Genomic DNA, 19,197 nt, shown 5'->3' on the forward strand with positions numbered 1-19,197 from the left:
TCTTTGTGGAACACCCCCCCCCCCCTGTTCATGATTTGTAATACCTCACAAGAAAGCTCTTATATAACCTGTTAAATACAATTTGATCTAAAAAATGATGTTTATGACAGACATGCCTATGGATTAATTTGTGCTTAACAAATGGCCCTGGAATGAAGCAAGAATTATTATTTTTTATATTTAATCCAAATTCTATTTCTTATGTATTATAAGAATTATGAAGTATTTAAATTTTCTCATTGTCATGAAACACGTGACTTGACCTTTAATGACAGGAATCACAGGATGTTGGGGGTATGGGTGTGTTCAATGTTGATTTGTAAAATTAAAACGTGAATCGTGATTGAAAACGCAGTTACAAAACACCGATATAATAATACACGAAGGATGTGTCCCCTATTCGCGGTTGTAAAAGCAAACATCTTTCTGATCTTAATTTGGAGGAAAAATTTCAATGCTTAAAGAAGGTATGTTTTGAAATAAGATCAGCATAGATTTTTTACGACCTTCAGTATCGCAAATGCAACAAAATGTGATACTGTACACGATTGAGTAACGTCTTTAAATGTGCTCTCGCAGTGGAAGCTGTGCTGACATTAGTTTTTGAGAGGGGGATTGACTTGTAATCAGCTTTAAAGTTTCAACCTTGAACGGTGTACCGCTGTGTTTTGTAATTGCATATCGAATCCTGATTCATGTTGGTGTTTGACGTTGAACACAGCCTATGTAACATACAAAGTAATTATGCACTTCAAGTTGTTTTCAAGTAAATTTTCAAGTAATGAAGCCATAGAAATATTGAAACTGTAACAAACAACATTACGACAGTATGAAGCTTGAATGTAAATGCCATTAAGGTAATGTTCTCGAAATCAGAAATGAGTTTAATCATCCGGTCTTTAAATCTACCGGTACTTGAGTGCAGCTTTAATCTTTATCTCAATGGCCTTGGTATACTTTCTAGTCCACACGAATATCTGTGATCACATTATTTTTTATGTGACTCTTATAACATTTTGATATGGTATTTTTTAAAATGTTTTTTTGGTCATTCCAGGCTCTGAATGGATTTATACTCTTTGTGTCGCGAAAAGGAGGGATTCTTTACGTCTCAGAAAACGTAGGAAAACAGATTGGAATTCACCAGGTAATATGACATCAATTTTATCTCACTTTTTTCTTGTCATTTAGAGAATCGTTTAGCAGATCCCTATCATTCTTTGAATTACATACAAGCGAATTGTCTGAATACGCAGACTATGAATTCAAGGCATCTGCATTTTCATATGTAAAATGATCTCTTTTTTTGACGTTTAAAATTTTATGAAAAAGTTACTATTTAAAAAATGATCACTAATTGACACGTTACATTTTATTGGCAAATGCTACATGCGGTCAGTGGCAATATGAATTGCTTTTAAAGAATTTCCATCAGATTTTCGTATGAGCCAATGAAGGCATAGACAATTAATAATCAATTCTGTCATGTTGTCGCCTGGTTGTCATAAGGGCAGAAGGTTGTGCTTGTACCGCAAATTTAAATTCTTCTGCAGTTAACATAAATGCATGAGCTAAAGCATGTGCTATGTGAATGTACAGCACCCTTCTATTTGACCAACAAGAATAGCAATTGATTTACGTATAAATCATAATGACCTGCTGCAAACTAGGCAGCAATGTGTGTAGCAATCTTTATTAATTTCAGAAGAATTCAAAAATTCATTCTGTTTTGCTAAATGCTTCTAATCGTAGGTGGTTATTCTTCACATGTTTTTCAGTCAATCAATATCATCTCGATTTTGAATCAGTTAATATCGACAGGATTTTCAATCAACATCAGCATGATTGATTTTCAATGAAAATCATGATTTTTGTCTCGCCTGCATAGCAGAGCGAGACCATAGGCGCCGCTTTTCCGACAGCGGAGACGGTGACGGCAGCATCATCAACATTGAAATCTTAACCAAGGTTAAGTTTTTGAAATGTCATAATAACTTAGAAAGTATATGGAGTTAGTTCATGAAACTTAGACATAAGGGTAATCAAGTATTACTAAACATTCTGAAGAGTTTCAGGCCACATGACCAAGGTCATAGGTCACCTAGCGTCAATGAACTTTGGCCATGTTAGGGGTATTTGTTTAATTGGCATCATACCTTAGAAAGTTTATGGACCTCGTTCATGAAACATAGACATAAGGGTAATCATGTATGAATGATTGTAGTGCACACGTCTTAGGTCACATGATCATGGTCAAAGGCCATTTTAGGTCAATGGACATAGTATTTTATTATCATATGAATGTTTTCTTTTTTCAATAATTATTCAATAGCTGTTTTCAAATTCAGCATTGCTGCTATATCAAATCGCGTAATGCAGGCAAGACTGCCAGAGGCATTCCACTCGTGAAATTAATGTTATGATTATTAATCAATTATTATTATGATTTTCAATCAATGTCATGATATTCAATCAATCAATGTTATGATTTTTTTTAAATCAACATCTTCATTATTTTCAGTCAATCAATATCATCATGACTTTCTATCAATATCATCATGATTTTCGATCAATAGATATCACCTTCAATCCGATGTTCTTTGATTCAATCTCCACAGTATGACATGATAGGTAATTCCATCATGGACTTCATCCATCCCGATGACCAGAAGGAGCTGGCCAAACAGTTTGTAGTTCAGTTTCCCGGGCACCAGACCTTCAAGGGTTACGGCATGGAGAAACCCGACGACTCCCCTACTGCAATGAATATTAACTTCTTCGACGAAGCAAGTGAGTGATTTCTTCAGTCCAGTTGGTCATTCACCTCTATAAGCGTTTGATAAATGCGCGTGATTAAAATAGATAATTGGACGTGGGGGCTGTTTCATGAAGCTGTTTTGGACGTTCTGCCTTACTCAATGTTCAACTGGTGGCGTGTGTCTTATAAAGCCATTCGTTAAGTTTCTCTAGACTTGATGCACGACTGGACCATTTTCTCAGGTACAAAGTCAACTACAGAGGGACCATTTAAACCATGAAAGGATCACCATTAGTGTCTTAAGTCATTCGTAATTTACAAAAAAGCTTTATGAAGCACCCACCAGGGCCCCATTTCATAGCAACTCTTGCTGGAATGTCAACTTTCATTGGAAGAGCCAACCAAAAAGCAGAATTGTCCTTGTTGTCATGGTAGTTGACATTCCAGCAAGACTTGCTATCATAGCAATTTTTTATGAGACGGAGCCCAGTTCTTGCACCAAATGACATGTCTCATTGTGCTTGTAATGCTTATATAATTGGTAATAATAAATGGTTTTATGCAATTCTTGATCTGATCTTGATTTTACAGAGAGGAAAGAAGAGAATCCAGCTATAACAGATTTCATCCAAGACAGGCATTTCTTCCTGCGTATGAAGTCGGTTGTGTCCAGACGTTCTATCGGCGGGAAAGGAAAAGTTGTGGGATATCGGGTAAGTAGATGGACAGTAGAAGTAGAATAACTTGTTGATCAGCTTTGGATAGAAAGAGGATGCATTATTGTGTGACTGGGTTTAATTAATTGTCACACCGTGATGGCTGTGATGCTCAGGGGAGCATCTCATGAAACAAATAGTCATCGATGTTCGCTGGCTCTTTGTTATATGCTACTGAAATCTTTGCATTGGATTGACCGATCGAGCAAAATTTGTCTGTGGAAGTCTCTTGCACGATTATTCATGAAATATTTCCATGACATTTGCTCCGCCGACGATCCCTCCGACGGAGAGTCTGCACGTGAAACCAAACATCTAACCTCCAAAACCAAATAACCTTAATCCTTATCTTTACATTATTCTGAACCAAAAACTCTATTGCAATTAATCCTAACTCTAACTCTATGCCCTCTGAGATTTTAAGACCTGAGCAGATGTCGAAGGAGTAAATGTAGTTTCACCCATGAAACTCTTCCCTGGTATCCAAACAACTTATCTGAGGCAACTGAATACTTTCCGCTGCATATGTCTGCTTAAATGGAGAACCCGATGTAGGGGCCTGTTCCATAAATAGTTACAACTATGGTAACTTTGCTATGATAGCAAAAACCATGGTAACGGCGCTCTGCAGCCAATCGCAATTGAGGTTTCCATGGTAATTGGCATAGTGGCAAAGTTACCATGGTCGTATTAGTTTTCATGAATCAGGGCCATGGCTTATTGGACGTTGTTGCATTAGATCTGTGTATACATAAAAGAAGTATTCCAATCAAGTCATTGCATCTATTAAAGTATATTATTATCACAATTCAATTAGTATTAATGTTGATTGATACTTGTTTCAAGATATGGGTATAAATATCCAATTATGAAGATCTGTTTTGTCCTAAAATGTGGTTCATGAATTAATTACTTTACTTATAGAATATGGATAAATCAAAATGTATGATGTAGAAACAAATGGAGGACACAATTCACATTACCTTGTTTTGTATGAGATATATTAATTAGCTGATGGTTTTATCGTACTACAAATGTGTGCAAGCCATGTTAGCTCATCACATTGTTCATTAATTACTAATGGAAATAAAAGTAATTGAAAAAGTGGTGTTAATTACCCATAGGGCAACATCATTGATTGATAAGTGATTGATTTTTGAAAGCTGCAAGTCAATTCAAGTCTTTCATCAACTTCCTCGGGGCCCTGTAACACACAGCTTTGCAATCGATTGTAAGCTGATCGTTGTGATTGCTCATGTTCAATCCTCAATGCGATCAATTTTAGAACCAGCCCCATGATCAGTCGCAAAGCTTTATGTTACAGGGCTCAGGATTTCCTGATATTCCCTTGTCTCTGTAATTTGTTTAACAATCATTTTATTTGTTTTAGCTTTGATTGTAATCATGGATCTTCCTAATCGTGCATTATAACATGAACTAGAAAACATGTAATATTCATTCTAACATTATGATGTTGCAATAGAAGGTTTAGGAGGATTGACAGTAGAATTGTCATTGAAATGTCTTTGATTAGTGTAGTAGGTTTCACGGTACACCATGTATCTTTCATTTGCAAGTTTTGGTTCTGAAAAGGACCACCCAATCTCGACATTTCTACGACAAGAACACGCTTGTCGAAACGTCGAGATTGGGTGGTCCTTTTCAGGACCAACACTTGCCTAAGAAAGATACATTGTGTACCGTGAAACCTACTACACTATTCTTCTTCGCCATGGAAACCTTCAGAAGTTACATGTCTTTAATTGTTATTGCACTCAGTATATTTTATAAAGTTGTTGATTAAACTGGCATTTGTATCCATGCTCTTTGATATTTCAAGCAAATGTCAAGATGGATGTTTGTTCTTCAAAGTGCCATTTTTTTTTCATTGTAAATTTCCTTCGTTTTAAATGAATAACTTGATCGGAAGTATATTTCAAAGTTGTTGTGAATACCATCTTCGACAAAGTTATGGCATATCTCAGGGCCCTTCATAAAGCTTAGAGATTGACAGTTGGGCTGAGTTTTACGATTAATCATACATGATATAATCAATGCTATCAATCATAGGAATCAGCCTCAAGATTGACCACTAAGCTCTATGTTACAGACCCCTATCATGAATGTCTAGTCATACAAGCCAGTGATGGAGTAGCTGAGCAACACAGGAGAGGTTTATTTCTGTGCAAAACTTGAAAAAGGAAAAAAAACTTGTGGCAGTTTGTGGATAGAAGTTGAAACGGATGAGACAATCCAATTGCTACACGTCAACATCAATCATTATTGGTTATGGTTTTATGCATAGCTCAATTAAGAGTTTCCCTCCTCCCCTCGTTCCCATCGGACTAAGCCTTATTACGCTGTCAGTGAATACGAAGGGGTCATGCACTTTACTCATATAACACCAATATACTTACAGAACTTGAATCTATCAGTGTGAGTTATGCTTATCATTTTATGAGTATATTCAGACTAATAACTCATATATAGAAATCAGAGACAGATTGAGGAAGGAAGTAAGGAGTTTTAGGGTGCGTTTATCCGCCACTTTTTCACCCTAGAATCATGATCTGAATCATGATTCAAATCATGATTCTGCAGAATCACGATTGCGTTTAGTCGAAATTGAATATAATCATGATTAGAATCACAAACATGAAACACGAAAAAAGGGGCGTTTGGAAAGACGTTTCTGCACAATCACGTACGAAAATGTTCGAATAAACGATATCGTGATTTGAATCATGATTATATGACCTCACTGTGTCGGGCTACTTTCGGTTTGACTCTTGCCAAGCTCAAGGCTCTCTATATGCTCATTGTATGTACATGATTACTCTGCATTTCTTGTCATGTTCAAATTCTGTGTTGGTCATCGCATCGTCCACTACTTTTCATTTTTTGGTCATGTCTTCAACTTCAAGTTCTAGTAAATGAATTAACTAGACAGACAATGATCTCAGTTGTTGTTGAGTATAGAGTGTCAATATTAAATTGGATCTACGCTGAAATTCACTTCCGAACACCATTTTGGATAAACTAACAAGATGAATAGAAGCATATGGACCCTATATGATAGAAGTAAACAAAATTAGGTATAGACTGAATTCTGGAAGAAAAAGATTTTTCGAGAGCCGAAACACGTACGAAAAACTTCCTTTGTCAAACTGCGCACTAGTGATGCGCACTGGATTGGCCGGAATCTGAGGAGAAACAGCATTGGAATGAAGGTCGTCTGAACGCTGATTCTGTGATATCGTGATTCATGTTTGTGTTTTGAATCATGATTCAAATCATGATTCTGGCTTGAGGTCGCATAAACGCAGCCTTAGGCTTTTAAGATATTCCCCTTTTCGTTTATTGTCCTTACTGATGTCATGAATGTCTTTAAAGATTTTTATTGATTTATTGATTGATTATTTACATACTGTTTTAATTTATATACTGTATATATTCACTAAACATTGTTTCTTTTGACTGCCAATACATTTTAATCAACATGAATATCATTTTTTTTCCATTAATATTGTACTGATATGTTTCTTTGTAAGTGATGTAATGTTAATTTTACTGACAAAAAGTGGCCTGTAGACATATTGTATAGAGAAAACTCTAAACTTTGCCTTATTTAATTCTCCAAGCCAAATTATTTTGGTTCTTCACTTCTGTTTGCTAAGTTACTATATTTTCCCCCTTTTTCAGAAGTCATGTAAACATTTCTTTGCACTTTTTAGTATAATGTAGAGGGGGATATGACGGTAAAATGCGATGTGAAATGATTGTGTATATTTTCTTTCTATACTTCAGTCAGGAAACTGATAGTTTCCTCCTCTCTTGCATCGGAGGAAATAGAATCAGTCTCTTGCTTGAAAAAACAGACACGAATTGAAAGGAAAATTGAGAAAAAGAAGACATAGACTTGTGTATCAAAGTGGAAATAATAAGTGAAAGCACATCTGGTTTGTGTTTGGATGGACATTGGATATAAGCAGATATTCACTTCAAGAAATATTGCACTTTTTTTTATGGAAATCATATTCAAAAACAGTTCTTGTGTAATTGGAGCTGGTCCCTGGTCTTATTCAAGAAAAATTGAAGAAAAAAATATCCTGATTGGGGTATTAAAAGATGGGTTTGATAAAGACCACACACAGTTCATACAAATTTCATGTGGTATTTGTGCATCATATTTAGTGAGTACATACATGTAAGGCAATCTTATCAAGCAGTTACTGGATTATTCTTTTATTGTTAATACATGTGTGAGCTTTGGTCAAGTGATATTTTCAAGAACCATAAGTGGAATAGGTTTTTTTTTAGTGTTAACGATTAAAGTCTTAAAGATCTACATTTAGATATGATCTCTGCCCCAAAGGGCCACTTCCTTTGACGAGTGGATATCAGGCGCGACCAAAGAAACACATAAAAAAGATATCTTTTTCAAGATTGGGCACGTTACGTACATAATGTAATAAGGATGTCAAAAACACTAAAATAATGAAAAAGGGGTATATATTTCGCTAGAAAAGCTACGTGTTTACGGTCAAATTTGTGAGGGTATAATAAGACTGAATACTTTATAAAGGATGTACTTTTAACCCCAACACTATGTGTTCAGAGTCCGATTTAAGCGAGGTGTAGGAGGTGGGGCAGTACTTGGTGAAGCCAAATGGGTAAAGCCAACAGCTGTGACATAACAATTAAAATATCGCTGTACTTGTTTAGGGGGTCATTTCAGGGAATAATTGTCAAGGGTACCATTTTGTTTCCAATACTTGTTAAAGCGCACGCCAATACTTGCATTTTAAGAATACGGAAAATACTTTTAGGGTGCTTTTCAAAACCCCATGGTCACGCCTGGTTTCCACTCGTCAATGGAAGTGCCCCCTCCCACTGGGATCTCTACAGCAATTAGTACACAAGCTTGTCATATTATTAGCAATAACACCTAAAATGATTCATTAATGAATGCATGCTTTGGGGATTTACACTTAATATTGTTTCATAGCAAGGTTTATTCAATTACAAATCAAAATATTCACATCATTTTGTAATAATTGGGCCATTCCATGGAATATGTGCATCTGACAACCTATATTTGGTACTTTCCGGCAATGATTCCTCTCTGCGATCTAGTTCGTATGAAGGTTGTTATGCATTGTAATTATCTTGACTTGAGTAGTTAATGAAGAGCTGGAAGGAGGAAGAGAAGTGGAGCTCGAACGTACAAAAAGATTAATTGTATTCTAGAATTGTATAGGCCTAATCATTATCATCAAATGGTTTTATTTCTCTTGTTCTTATGTTGTAAACTTCTCAGGGTTTCTCAAGCTGAAAGACGCAAACAACAGTAATTAAGTTGTTATTATTATTATCATCATAATTGCAATCAATTTTGTTCTCTTTTCTTAGGTTGTGACCCTCACTAGGCATCTCAAACTGAAGGCACGCAGAAACCGTAATTTTTATTATTATTATTATTGTGATGAATTGTTGTCGTCCTTATCATTTTTGTGATCAACTGTTTTGTTTTATATTATCATCATTATTTTGATCAATTTTGTTCCCTTTCTTAGGTTGTGGACTTCTCTGGACATCTCAAGCTAAGAGGACAAGCAACAGTAATTATGTTATCAACATCACTGTGATCAACTTTGTTGTTGCTATCACCAATATTGCGATCAATGTGGTTATTACCATCAATATTGCAATCAATTTTGTTCTCTTTCTTAGGTTGTGAACTTCTCTGGTCGTCTGAAGCTGATCAATTTTGTTGTTGCTATCACCAATATTGCAATCGATGTGGTTATTATCATCAATATTGCAATCAATTTTGTTCTCTCTTAGGTTGTGAACTTCTCTGGTCTTCTGAACCTGAAAGGATCAAGCAACAGTTATTCTGTTATCAAGATTACTGTGATCAATTTTTGTTGTTGCTATCAGCAATATTGCGATCAGTGTGGTTATTATGATCAATATTGCAATCAATTTTGTTCTCTTTCTTAGGTTGTGAACTTCTCTGGTCGTCTGAAGCTGAAAGGATCAAGCAACAGTAAGGGGTACTGCGTGGAGGGCTTGATCTGCCTGTGCCGTCCTATCCAACCGCAGCCCATACTAGAGATTCGCATGGATGGCAACATGTTCATGAGCAGACATGGTCTGGATATGAGCTTTACATTCTGTGACCCAAGGTACGTAATGACGGGTTATAAGTCTCCAGGCTTTGAACCATGAAGCCTTGGGTTCATATCCCACAGCAGCACTTGCATCCTTGGCAAGACATTGATCTACATTTGTAACTCTCTACCCAGGTGTAGTAAATGGGTAAAAGGAAGAAATATGTCGATGCTCGAGTGCCTGATAAATGCTTTTTGTTTGGCTAAAGCCAGGGTTATAGTATGTAGCACTTAGGAACATATAAATATTGCATATTATATTTATTCTATTATTATCTTTCAAAGTTCAATCTAAATTTGCATCTGATTGGCTCAGAAAAAATAGTCAATGAATCCACTAATTATTTGTTGGTGCTCACTAATGTTTATGAAATGCTTCCTTGATCTTTTTTATTTAGAAATAAATGATGGAGCAAACTTGTTTGTCCTGTCATTAATAATAAAAGAAAGGGCAAACTTGTTTGTCCGGTCATTAATGATAAATGAAAGGGCAAACTTGTTTGTCAAGTCATTAATTACAAACTGCAATGAATTAAACTCATTCTTGTTAATTTTATCTTATGGCAGTGTGTTAAATTTCACGTTGTGATTGTGTTGGTGATGAAACTTTCAATCTTTGCTATGCAGGATCATAACACTAGTAGGCTATGAACCTCATGAAGTGATCGGGAAGACTGCTTACCAATTCCATAATCCGCTGGATGCTCGCAAAGTCAGTGATTGTCACTCCAAACGTAAGTCTAGCTTCATCTCTCATTCGTCAGCAAAAGGAGATTAAAACCCTCAAACCAGATTATGAAACAGAAAAACCCAAAGAAACAGATTAATGAAAGTTTGAGAATAATTGGATAAATAATAAGGAAGTTATGAGCACTTAAATGTTGAGATAATGAATGCTTTTGATATCCTCCCATTGGCAATGTGAAATGAACATAGATGCCACACATGCATATCTCCCCCTTTACTTGTATACATATTGTACTTAATTCGTCACTTAAGTTAAGTCTATCTGTATATCAGTTATTAGTTATTTATTGTAAAGCACTTTGATCATATTTTTGGTAAAGTGCTATATAAGTACCTGTTATGTATGTATGTATATCAGGGACCCGTTGCATAAAACTTATGCCATAAAAAAAAAACTCTGGCAAACAAAATTATGCCATTGAAAATTACACATTAAAAAAACTCTGGCAAAAAATTTGCAAGATATTTTTTAATGGCAAAAACGATGGGAGGGCAATGTAATAAATATTTTTAAGAATATATATCCTTGAAAAAAAATTGGAATTAATTGGAATGAGCAGTTGGGGGGGGGGTATGAATTTGCCATTATCCAAAGGGGAGATTTATTAATGTTGGATATCACATGTCTTGGTCACATTAATCCCATTTGTAAGATCTCCTTAGCATTAGTTTTTTGGACAGTCAAATGCTCATAATCTTTTGTATTGTTTGTCCAAGTGTTTTCAAGCTTTCATTGAATTTAAGCTCTGATTGATATGTTTTCATACAAACTAACTAATTCCTAGGGTTTCATTCTCCTTTGTTAATAATTGTAGTCTCATCACAGCTTTGTTAACAGATATACAGCAGGATTGCAGCTGTATTCAAAAGACAAATCATATAAACATGAGTATAATATAAATGTCACAGTGTTTGATGTAGGTCAGGACTTGGGTCATGTATATTGAACCAAGGTCATCCAGTTTGACTGGAACATTTTGAGCGCTTGTGTATGTTCATACATCAATGTCAGTTTTGAAACCAGTATGAACTATATACATTTGAACTGAGTAATATCAAAAATTCTAAATTTCATTTATTTATTTATTTATTTCAAATATTTAAAAGAAGGGTAGCCCAATCAGAAACAAGCTGGTTTTCGTTGGGACCCTTCGTAAACAAACACAAATATAAAACATGGTGACATATTCTGGATCAATAAAAATTAGGAAAACATGATTGAAGTAACTCCTTGACTCTTGTTGCTTTAACAATCAATGTAATGATTTTTTTTTAATTCAATGTTTAAGATATGTTTAATAATAATAATTATTTTCCAAGTCCTCAGGATGATAGAATGACCGGTATGAAAAGAACTTTGGGGGCCAGATGCAGAAAGAGTTGCGTTATAAAGTCAAAATATCAAGCGCAGGTCCCAAATGCATGCTGTTCATTGATTGAAAATCAAGTTGCGTTTGATATTTAGAGTTGTGTTTGATTGCATCTCTTTCTGCAACTGGCCCCAGAAGTAATAATCTGTACTGTCAGTCTCATGAGAAGTCAATGTTTGAATACTATTTTCTTCCAAGTTATTCTCTTTCATCCCTTCTTTTCTCCTGTATTTATCTGTCTGTACTATCTTCCCTTTTATATTCATCTGTTTATTCATCTATCTATCTTCTCTTTGTATTCATCTGTTGATTTATCTATCTATCTTCTCTTTTATATTCATCTGTTGATTCATTTGTCTATCTTCTCTTTCATATTCATTTGTTGATTCATCTATCTTCGCTTTTATATCCATCTGTTAATCTATCTATCTTCTCTTTTATATTCATCTGTTGATTCATCTATCTTCGCTTTTATATTAATCTGTTTATCTATCTATCTTTATATCTATCTATCAATCTATCTATTCATATGTTGATTCACCAATGTATCTTTTATATTCATCTGTTCATTCATCTATCTATCTTCTCTTTTATATTCATCTGTTCATTCATCTATCTATCTTCTCATTTATATTCATCTGTTCATTCATCTATCAATCTTCTCTTCATATTCACCTGTTTATTAATCTATCAATCTTTTTTATATTCATCTGTTAATCCAATGGTGCAGTGATTGTGAAGGGAAGTAGCATGAGCAAGTACTATCGCTTCTTGGGGAAGCTGGGAGAATGGGTGTGGATGCAGACGAAGGCCACTATCATCTACAACACAAACAATGTGGCGCAGTATGTGGTCTGCATGAATTATGTTATCGGGTGAGTTCAATGCACTTTGTGTTTCCAGTGAATAATAATGATAATAATACATGTAGTACTGCCACCACCACCACCAGAGGTTGGTAGGTCTGGTTTTGGGGGTTGTGGGTGGGAAGTTCCCTTTTTTCAATTCGAAATTCTTTTTTTTTGGCCGTTATGATTCCTTCTTTTTTTAGCACAAGGTTGGCAGCTCTGTTGATTAAGCTAAAGAATTATACATTCATATCTTCTGAAGATGACAACTATAAAAGAAACATTTGCCTCATTTTTTATTTTCTGATTTGATTTTGACCCAATATTGTTATCTCAATTATCTGAGTTGATATGTGTAGAAAATTGAGTATTTTATTATGTATATAGGGCCTTTAAAAAGTGCATTTGCCTATTAGAGTGTATTGCATAATACAGCAAAAGCTGACATATTCCCCATCTAGGTTTATGTAAAAAACTTGCTGCGCAATTTCATGACAGTTGGCAAAGTCTAACACAGTCTAATCAATAAAGATGACAAGAAGTATAATGGATGTCTTTTCTTCATAGGATACCAGAAATATTTAACGTTGGGCCGATATTGCACTCATCCCTGAATTGTGCAATATTCCCTAAATCATGGAATATTTCTGGTAACCCATTTGAGCCTTCGAATATGATATAAATATTCAGGTCTTGGTGAGGATGATGACTTACCTACTTGCTTATTACTTAAAAAACAGGAATGCTATATTATTTGAAATGTTATGATGAATTAGTCGGAAGATTAATTCATTTCTCATCTTGGTATCATTTTGGTAATGTAGGAAAGACGAAGGTGAACGTCACTTGCTGATGGAGCAGATGCAGCATTCGTTGCAGGGAGTCCTGATGAGCGATTCGGATAGCTGCGGGTCTCCCTGTACCCCAGGCACACCTGGAACCCCCGGTACCCCCACCACCCCTGGGACCGGATCGTGCTCGGACTTTGGAGAGGCCTCTCCCAAGATTGTCGAGCTCAAGGAGGAGGAGTTGGCAGAGCTGGTGCCTCAGCCGGTGAGGGAAAACCAGGTGATCTTGAAACCAGTCGATGAATCAAGCTCGGTGTCCTTCAAGGATCTGATTAAGGAATCTAAGCAATCCAAGGAGGAAGTCGCAATGGATGTTTGTGTGAAAAGTGATAATGATGAGGAGAGCAAGATGCAATGTGATGACGCGGTTGGTGTTGCTGACAAAGAAAATTGTCAAATGGAGAGCGATGCCTCGTTTGAGACCATGGAAGACAAGCATCCCTTCGCAGAGGAGATTGTGCCGTTAAGTAAATCTGATTCGCCCGCGAGTGATGTGGACTCATTGTCCAGTGGTGGCTCAGGGTCGGTTTGTTCGCCGCCATCTCAAGAGCATAAGAGACTCAGTAGCTTCGGTGAAGCTGAAGAGAGGGAATTGCTGAACTTGTTAGACATTACGACAGATAAGCCCTTGTCTCCTATGGGTGATCTCTCAAGGATATCGACATTGTCATTTACCGTACCGAGTCCAGATAATCTCAGCCAGATTCTTAGTAGTCCGGGCACGACAAGTCTTTGTGCAGACGGAGAGGTTCAAAGTCCCAACATGTCATGGCTGGTGGAAGACGATGAGGTTTTCACTGATAAGTTAAAGTGTCCGGCCAATAACATTCTTCTGAACTTACTGAATGAACCTCCCATCACAGAAAAAATGATGAAGCATGAAAATGCACATCAAACAATTAAACAATTATTACTGTCTTCGGGGAAAAACACAGACACTTGCAGAAATGGGAGTGGGTTGCCAGCTGATCTAGCTGACTTTTCTTTGGAGTACGCTCCGAATGGATCATGCAACCAGACACCTGTTACGATTTCACAAGGAGATGAGTTCCTTGGTGGTGTCACCAAGGTTTCTGAAGGAACCACATTGCCAGACATTGTAGAACCACAAGTTACCAATGCTATGAACTCTGCTTCTTTACAAACTTCTATCTCAGTGGCGCAACCCACCAGCTCTTCTCAGTATTCAGATGCAACTTCTGTGGTCAACAGCTTTGTGGCCCCTGTATGCAGTGGACAGTCCATCCCACCCACCAGCAATGGTAATCAGGTACCTGTAACCTCCTGCGACTCACATGTTGTTACTGAAGGCATGTCTAAGCTGGAAATACAGGACCTTCAGAATCAAAAGACAATGCATTCAATGTTGAAAGCGCTGCTCACAGGAGCTGAAAAGAACCCTCTGTCCACACAAGTTCGCTCAATTCCTCAACAACTCCAGCTTCCTGTCAGTGATGGTATGGACATCAACGATGTGTTAGGACCCATCACGCCGTCCACTAAAGCTGCGGTTGATACGTTAGACTCGCTTATCCAGGACCACACCAGTCCTGACAGAGATTTCTCTATCAACAACAACAGGATTAATCACGATGATCTGACACTGTTGCAACAACAGCAGCAACAGAAGGAGATCTTGGAAAGGGATTTCATGCGACAGCAGCAAATGTTGCGGGACAATCACCGGCGCCAGCAGCAGATGATGGAGGAAGAGCACAGGCGGCAGATCATCCAGCGCCAAGCTTTGCAACAGCAAATGGCCAAACAGGTGCAGCTCAAACTTGTAAATGGGAGTGTTCAGAACGGATTGCCGCAAAACATACCGCATAATGGTATCACCCAGAACGGAACGCCGCAAAGCAATCTGCTGCAAAATAACTTGCAGCAACAGAATGGACTACCGCAGCAGAACGGTCTCGCTGAGCAGAACGGATGTAGCCATGGGCCAAATGAAAATGGACTTGATATCACAGGAATCAGTGATTTTGACTTTCAGCAGCAATTGAATGCTGTCATAAATACCCCTCCTCAGCAGCAACAGCAGCAGCAACAAGCAATGTTCCAATCCAATGGTATGTACAATTCCTTGCCAAACTACCACCTCCCTCCACAACAGCAGAATGGATTCTCCAGGCAACCAGCGCCATACCAGCAAGGAAGCCCTCCCATTGGCCTCTCATCGTCGCAGCCCAACAATTTCCCTCTTCAGTCCAGCCAGAACTCTAGTTTATTAGCTGCCTGTCTCATGTCTACCTCACAGCATCAACAACCGCAACAGCAGCAGCAACAACAACCCATCCAACAGTCGCTTCCACCACTTCCCTTCCAGCACCCCAACAACTCCTCCTCTTCAGGCTTCAACCAGCAGTCCTCGCCCGTCTCGCATACCACGTCAACGTTAGCCCCGTCAGATTGGCAGGGTAGGGTTTACATGGGTAGATCGACCGGCCCTTCTCCCGACATGAACAGCTTTCCAGAACCATGTGTGCTTGGTCAGCAAATACAGTTCTAAGAATATCCATCCTGTTGTGATGCTACAGACACACCAAAGAAACTGACTCCAAACCGACCAGTGACATGCCATTGGTCGGTTTGGAATTGGTTTCGTCGATGTGACTGTTGCATCACCCATTTATTAACTTTCTTAACAACTCCTTGGGAAATGTTTTATCTAATCCTTAGATCTGTAGATTTGAAAATGAGATGTGTGTTTTTTTTTCCAACAATATAAAATAAGTAATTTGTCTCGTAGGCTGTATCATAAATTAGTTCCAGTACCAGTTATTAAACAAACAATTCTCTCTTTCAGTGATTCATGCAAGAGATGCAAGGTTGCAATATATATATCAAATATAAAGTGAGAGTATGAAAGAGTTTTTGGAAATTCCCGCAAGATTTATATGCTATGGAATTAAATCAACTTTATGCTAATGGCGATGTGAATGAAAACAAACACATCTGTCATTAATGAACTTATTTTACATTTGAAAGAATAAAATGTTGTGTTCTATAGAATACAGTGAAAGAAGAAGTCATTAATACTCCTGTCAAAGATTTCAAACATCACATGTTTTAGTTACTTCTCTACATATATCCAGTTCATATAGATTTGATTCGAATGAATGAAGGTTGTCTTGGATTTTATTTTACAAGCAAGTATTTGGAAATAGTATTTACATTTGAGCTTTTTATAAATGTCAAATTACTTTGATTGCAACCAATGTGTGATATCTGCAAGACTCTCATACCAAATCATTTTAATCTTTCCTGACTAGACTCTTCATTTAACGAGACCATATCTTTGAAATGCAGCATTTGTAGGCAAACAGAGTCAAGGATGTCTATGTTTCATAAGCAAATGTTCATGCTATATTACAAAGGCTGTATGACAATTCATTCTTACCGATTGGTACAAATCTAAAAGCTCTTCCTTTCTTTTATCTAATTAGTTATTATTACAATGAATTCCCACTATTGTTTCAATACATGGAATAGTAGTCTACATGGGCTGTGTGGTCTAGCGGGTAGAGCATTTGGACTCATGATTTTCAGGTAGTGAGTTCAAATCCCTGCTTGGCCATCATCTCCACTTTAACCAAACAGGCCAGAGAGTGGTTTCTGTCATCTATAATATCAGCCACTAAGACTGATTATCTTAGATGTAAGATGTTTTTGATGTAATCTGTTATACTAGCTTGGAGTAAACCTGCGGTGCCAAGTTCCTATGGGAGTAACCTAGACAGAAAAAATGAATCTTTGCAGATGTTCTTTGACTTGGTAGATAAATGTATATGAAGTATCTCTAAAAAGAACCTTATATAGCTTGCCCTTATTGGGCAACTTAGTGCTTCTTGATATTGAGTTTGATGCTGCAATTTATTTGTTAAGTGCCTTGTGCATATGTATAAAATAGGGAACCTATGAAAATGGTTTATAATGAAGATTAAGTATGAGTAACTCATTCAGCTGGAATTACAATTTTTGAAAGATGAGCGGTTGTTTCACAAAGTCTTAAGTGTGAATTAGAGTCATGCTTAAACTCCAAGGTGCACATGGTATCGAATGCATAACTTAATTGATAACCACACAGCAGTGCGCGTCCTCTGGGCATGATTGGTCTATTACAGTGATGCATAATTATATACCACTCGCAAATGGGAATTTAAGTGTGACTTTTCGTCAAACTCAAATCTTTGTGAAACCCGCCCCTGGTCCCTGTTCCATAAAGACTTACAATTATGGAAGCTTTGCTATTATTGTAGGTACCTACATGTTCCATGGAAACCTTTATTTGGGTTGGATTCTGAGCCTAGCTGGTTCCACTGTAATTATAATAATGGCAGGGTTACCGTTATCATAAGTCTTCAGGAAACAGGTGCCTGGAGGTATGTTTCACAAATATCAAGGGTAAATGAAATAGAATGTAATTATGGCAAGTCATTCACTCCGTATTTTCTGGGTGATTTTCTTCAATGAACTATCAAAAATGTAAATTCAGTGGTAATTAGGGCCCACAAAATATTCCATTCTTGGGTATATTATTATCTCCTTGTTTAGCAAGATGATAGGAAAATATATCGCCCCCTGATGGTAAAGTCAAGCAATTTTTTGCCATGTTTCATTGTCAGGGATAAGAGTATATACTGTAGAGGATAAACATCATTAGGCATTAGTAAGAATGACAAGCACAAGATACCTTTGGAATAATTCTAACATGCCAGAGACAGAGCCGAGGGCATTTGGACTTATTTTAATGGTAAAAAAGTATGTGACCATCATTTACCTACCTGCTCCCAGAATTGTGTATTGAAATTTGGTTCGGATGGCTTGCCATAATAAATTGCCTTCTTTGTCAATTCTTAACTAAACATCAGTTAGAGTGATAAACATAATGCAGAGTTTGGACATAAAGACGATAGTATTCTGAACTCTTGTTTAACTTAAACTATGGTCTTCGCCTAAGTAATAGGTTGCCAAAAGTGTCAAGACTGCGTTTGCACTCTAAATTTCTTATCTTATCTTTACTTGGATCTTTATCATGCCTTGGTGGTGGAAAAGACAACAGAAGTTATAAATCCTTGATATTTTTAAAACATTTGCTCAATATTTGTATGCCCACGTTTGGCTTTACAAAGTTTAACCAAACATATAGACCATGGTTTAAGTTGCATATGAGTTCAAAATACAGACCAATTCATAATTCTGCTATGTATGACCACAAAAAAGATATGTTATATTTTAATTTAATCAGATTCAATCAATGTTTCGGTTAAGAAGAGGATGCATATTTTTAATACGTTCTATGAATGCAAACTGATGTCAATGCATCACTGTCCAAAGCTTGGAATTCGTTTACAAAAAGTTGATTGATAAGTGGATCCTATTTGCAAGGAAACCAATTAAACAAAACTTTCCAATGTTAAAGGGTTTAAAATGCTTTTGGTTCTGTTGTTGTCAGATAAGAATAATGTTTACAAATTACATGATATCAGTTGTATTAAGTAACACAATGTAAAAACATATATGTTATAAAGGCATTGAAAAACATGTGTAAAATACCAGTATGTGATGGATTTTATTGGTGTAATGTTATCATGCTAAATACTATTGTTTGTGTGTTATTTGCACTGTTCAGTTCGTTAAGAATAGAAAGTAATGATTTCAAAAAAAATCATTGAATATGATTAGCGCCACTTCATGTTTATTTTAATGTTTTCTTCAAAATATGCACTCA

The 19,197-nt window shown here is 36.6% G+C and overlaps 1 protein-coding gene across 2 annotated transcripts in view; it reads left to right on the forward strand.

The window, feature by feature from the left end:
• Nucleotides 1-18,877, forward strand: part of LOC129264462 (uncharacterized) — a 35,347-nt gene extending 16,470 nt beyond the window's left edge. For both annotated transcript variants that reach the window (XM_064102638.1, XM_064102639.1), the window contains 7 exons: nt 1,058-1,147; nt 2,619-2,790; nt 3,350-3,471; nt 9,481-9,665; nt 10,278-10,384; nt 12,498-12,642; nt 13,440-18,877. In XM_064102638.1, coding sequence (XP_063958708.1) covers nt 1,058-1,147; nt 2,619-2,790; nt 3,350-3,471; nt 9,481-9,665; nt 10,278-10,384; nt 12,498-12,642; nt 13,440-15,975 — 3,357 coding nt within the window. In that variant the 3' untranslated portion in view covers nt 15,976-18,877. The remainder of the gene's footprint in view (nt 1-1,057; nt 1,148-2,618; nt 2,791-3,349; nt 3,472-9,480; nt 9,666-10,277; nt 10,385-12,497; nt 12,643-13,439) is intronic.
• Nucleotides 18,878-19,197: the final 320 nt, after the last annotated feature.

Source organism: Lytechinus pictus, chromosome 7 (assembly GCF_037042905.1).
Source record: "Lytechinus pictus isolate F3 Inbred chromosome 7, Lp3.0, whole genome shotgun sequence".
Lineage (NCBI taxonomy): Eukaryota > Metazoa > Echinodermata > Echinoidea > Temnopleuroida > Toxopneustidae > Lytechinus > Lytechinus pictus.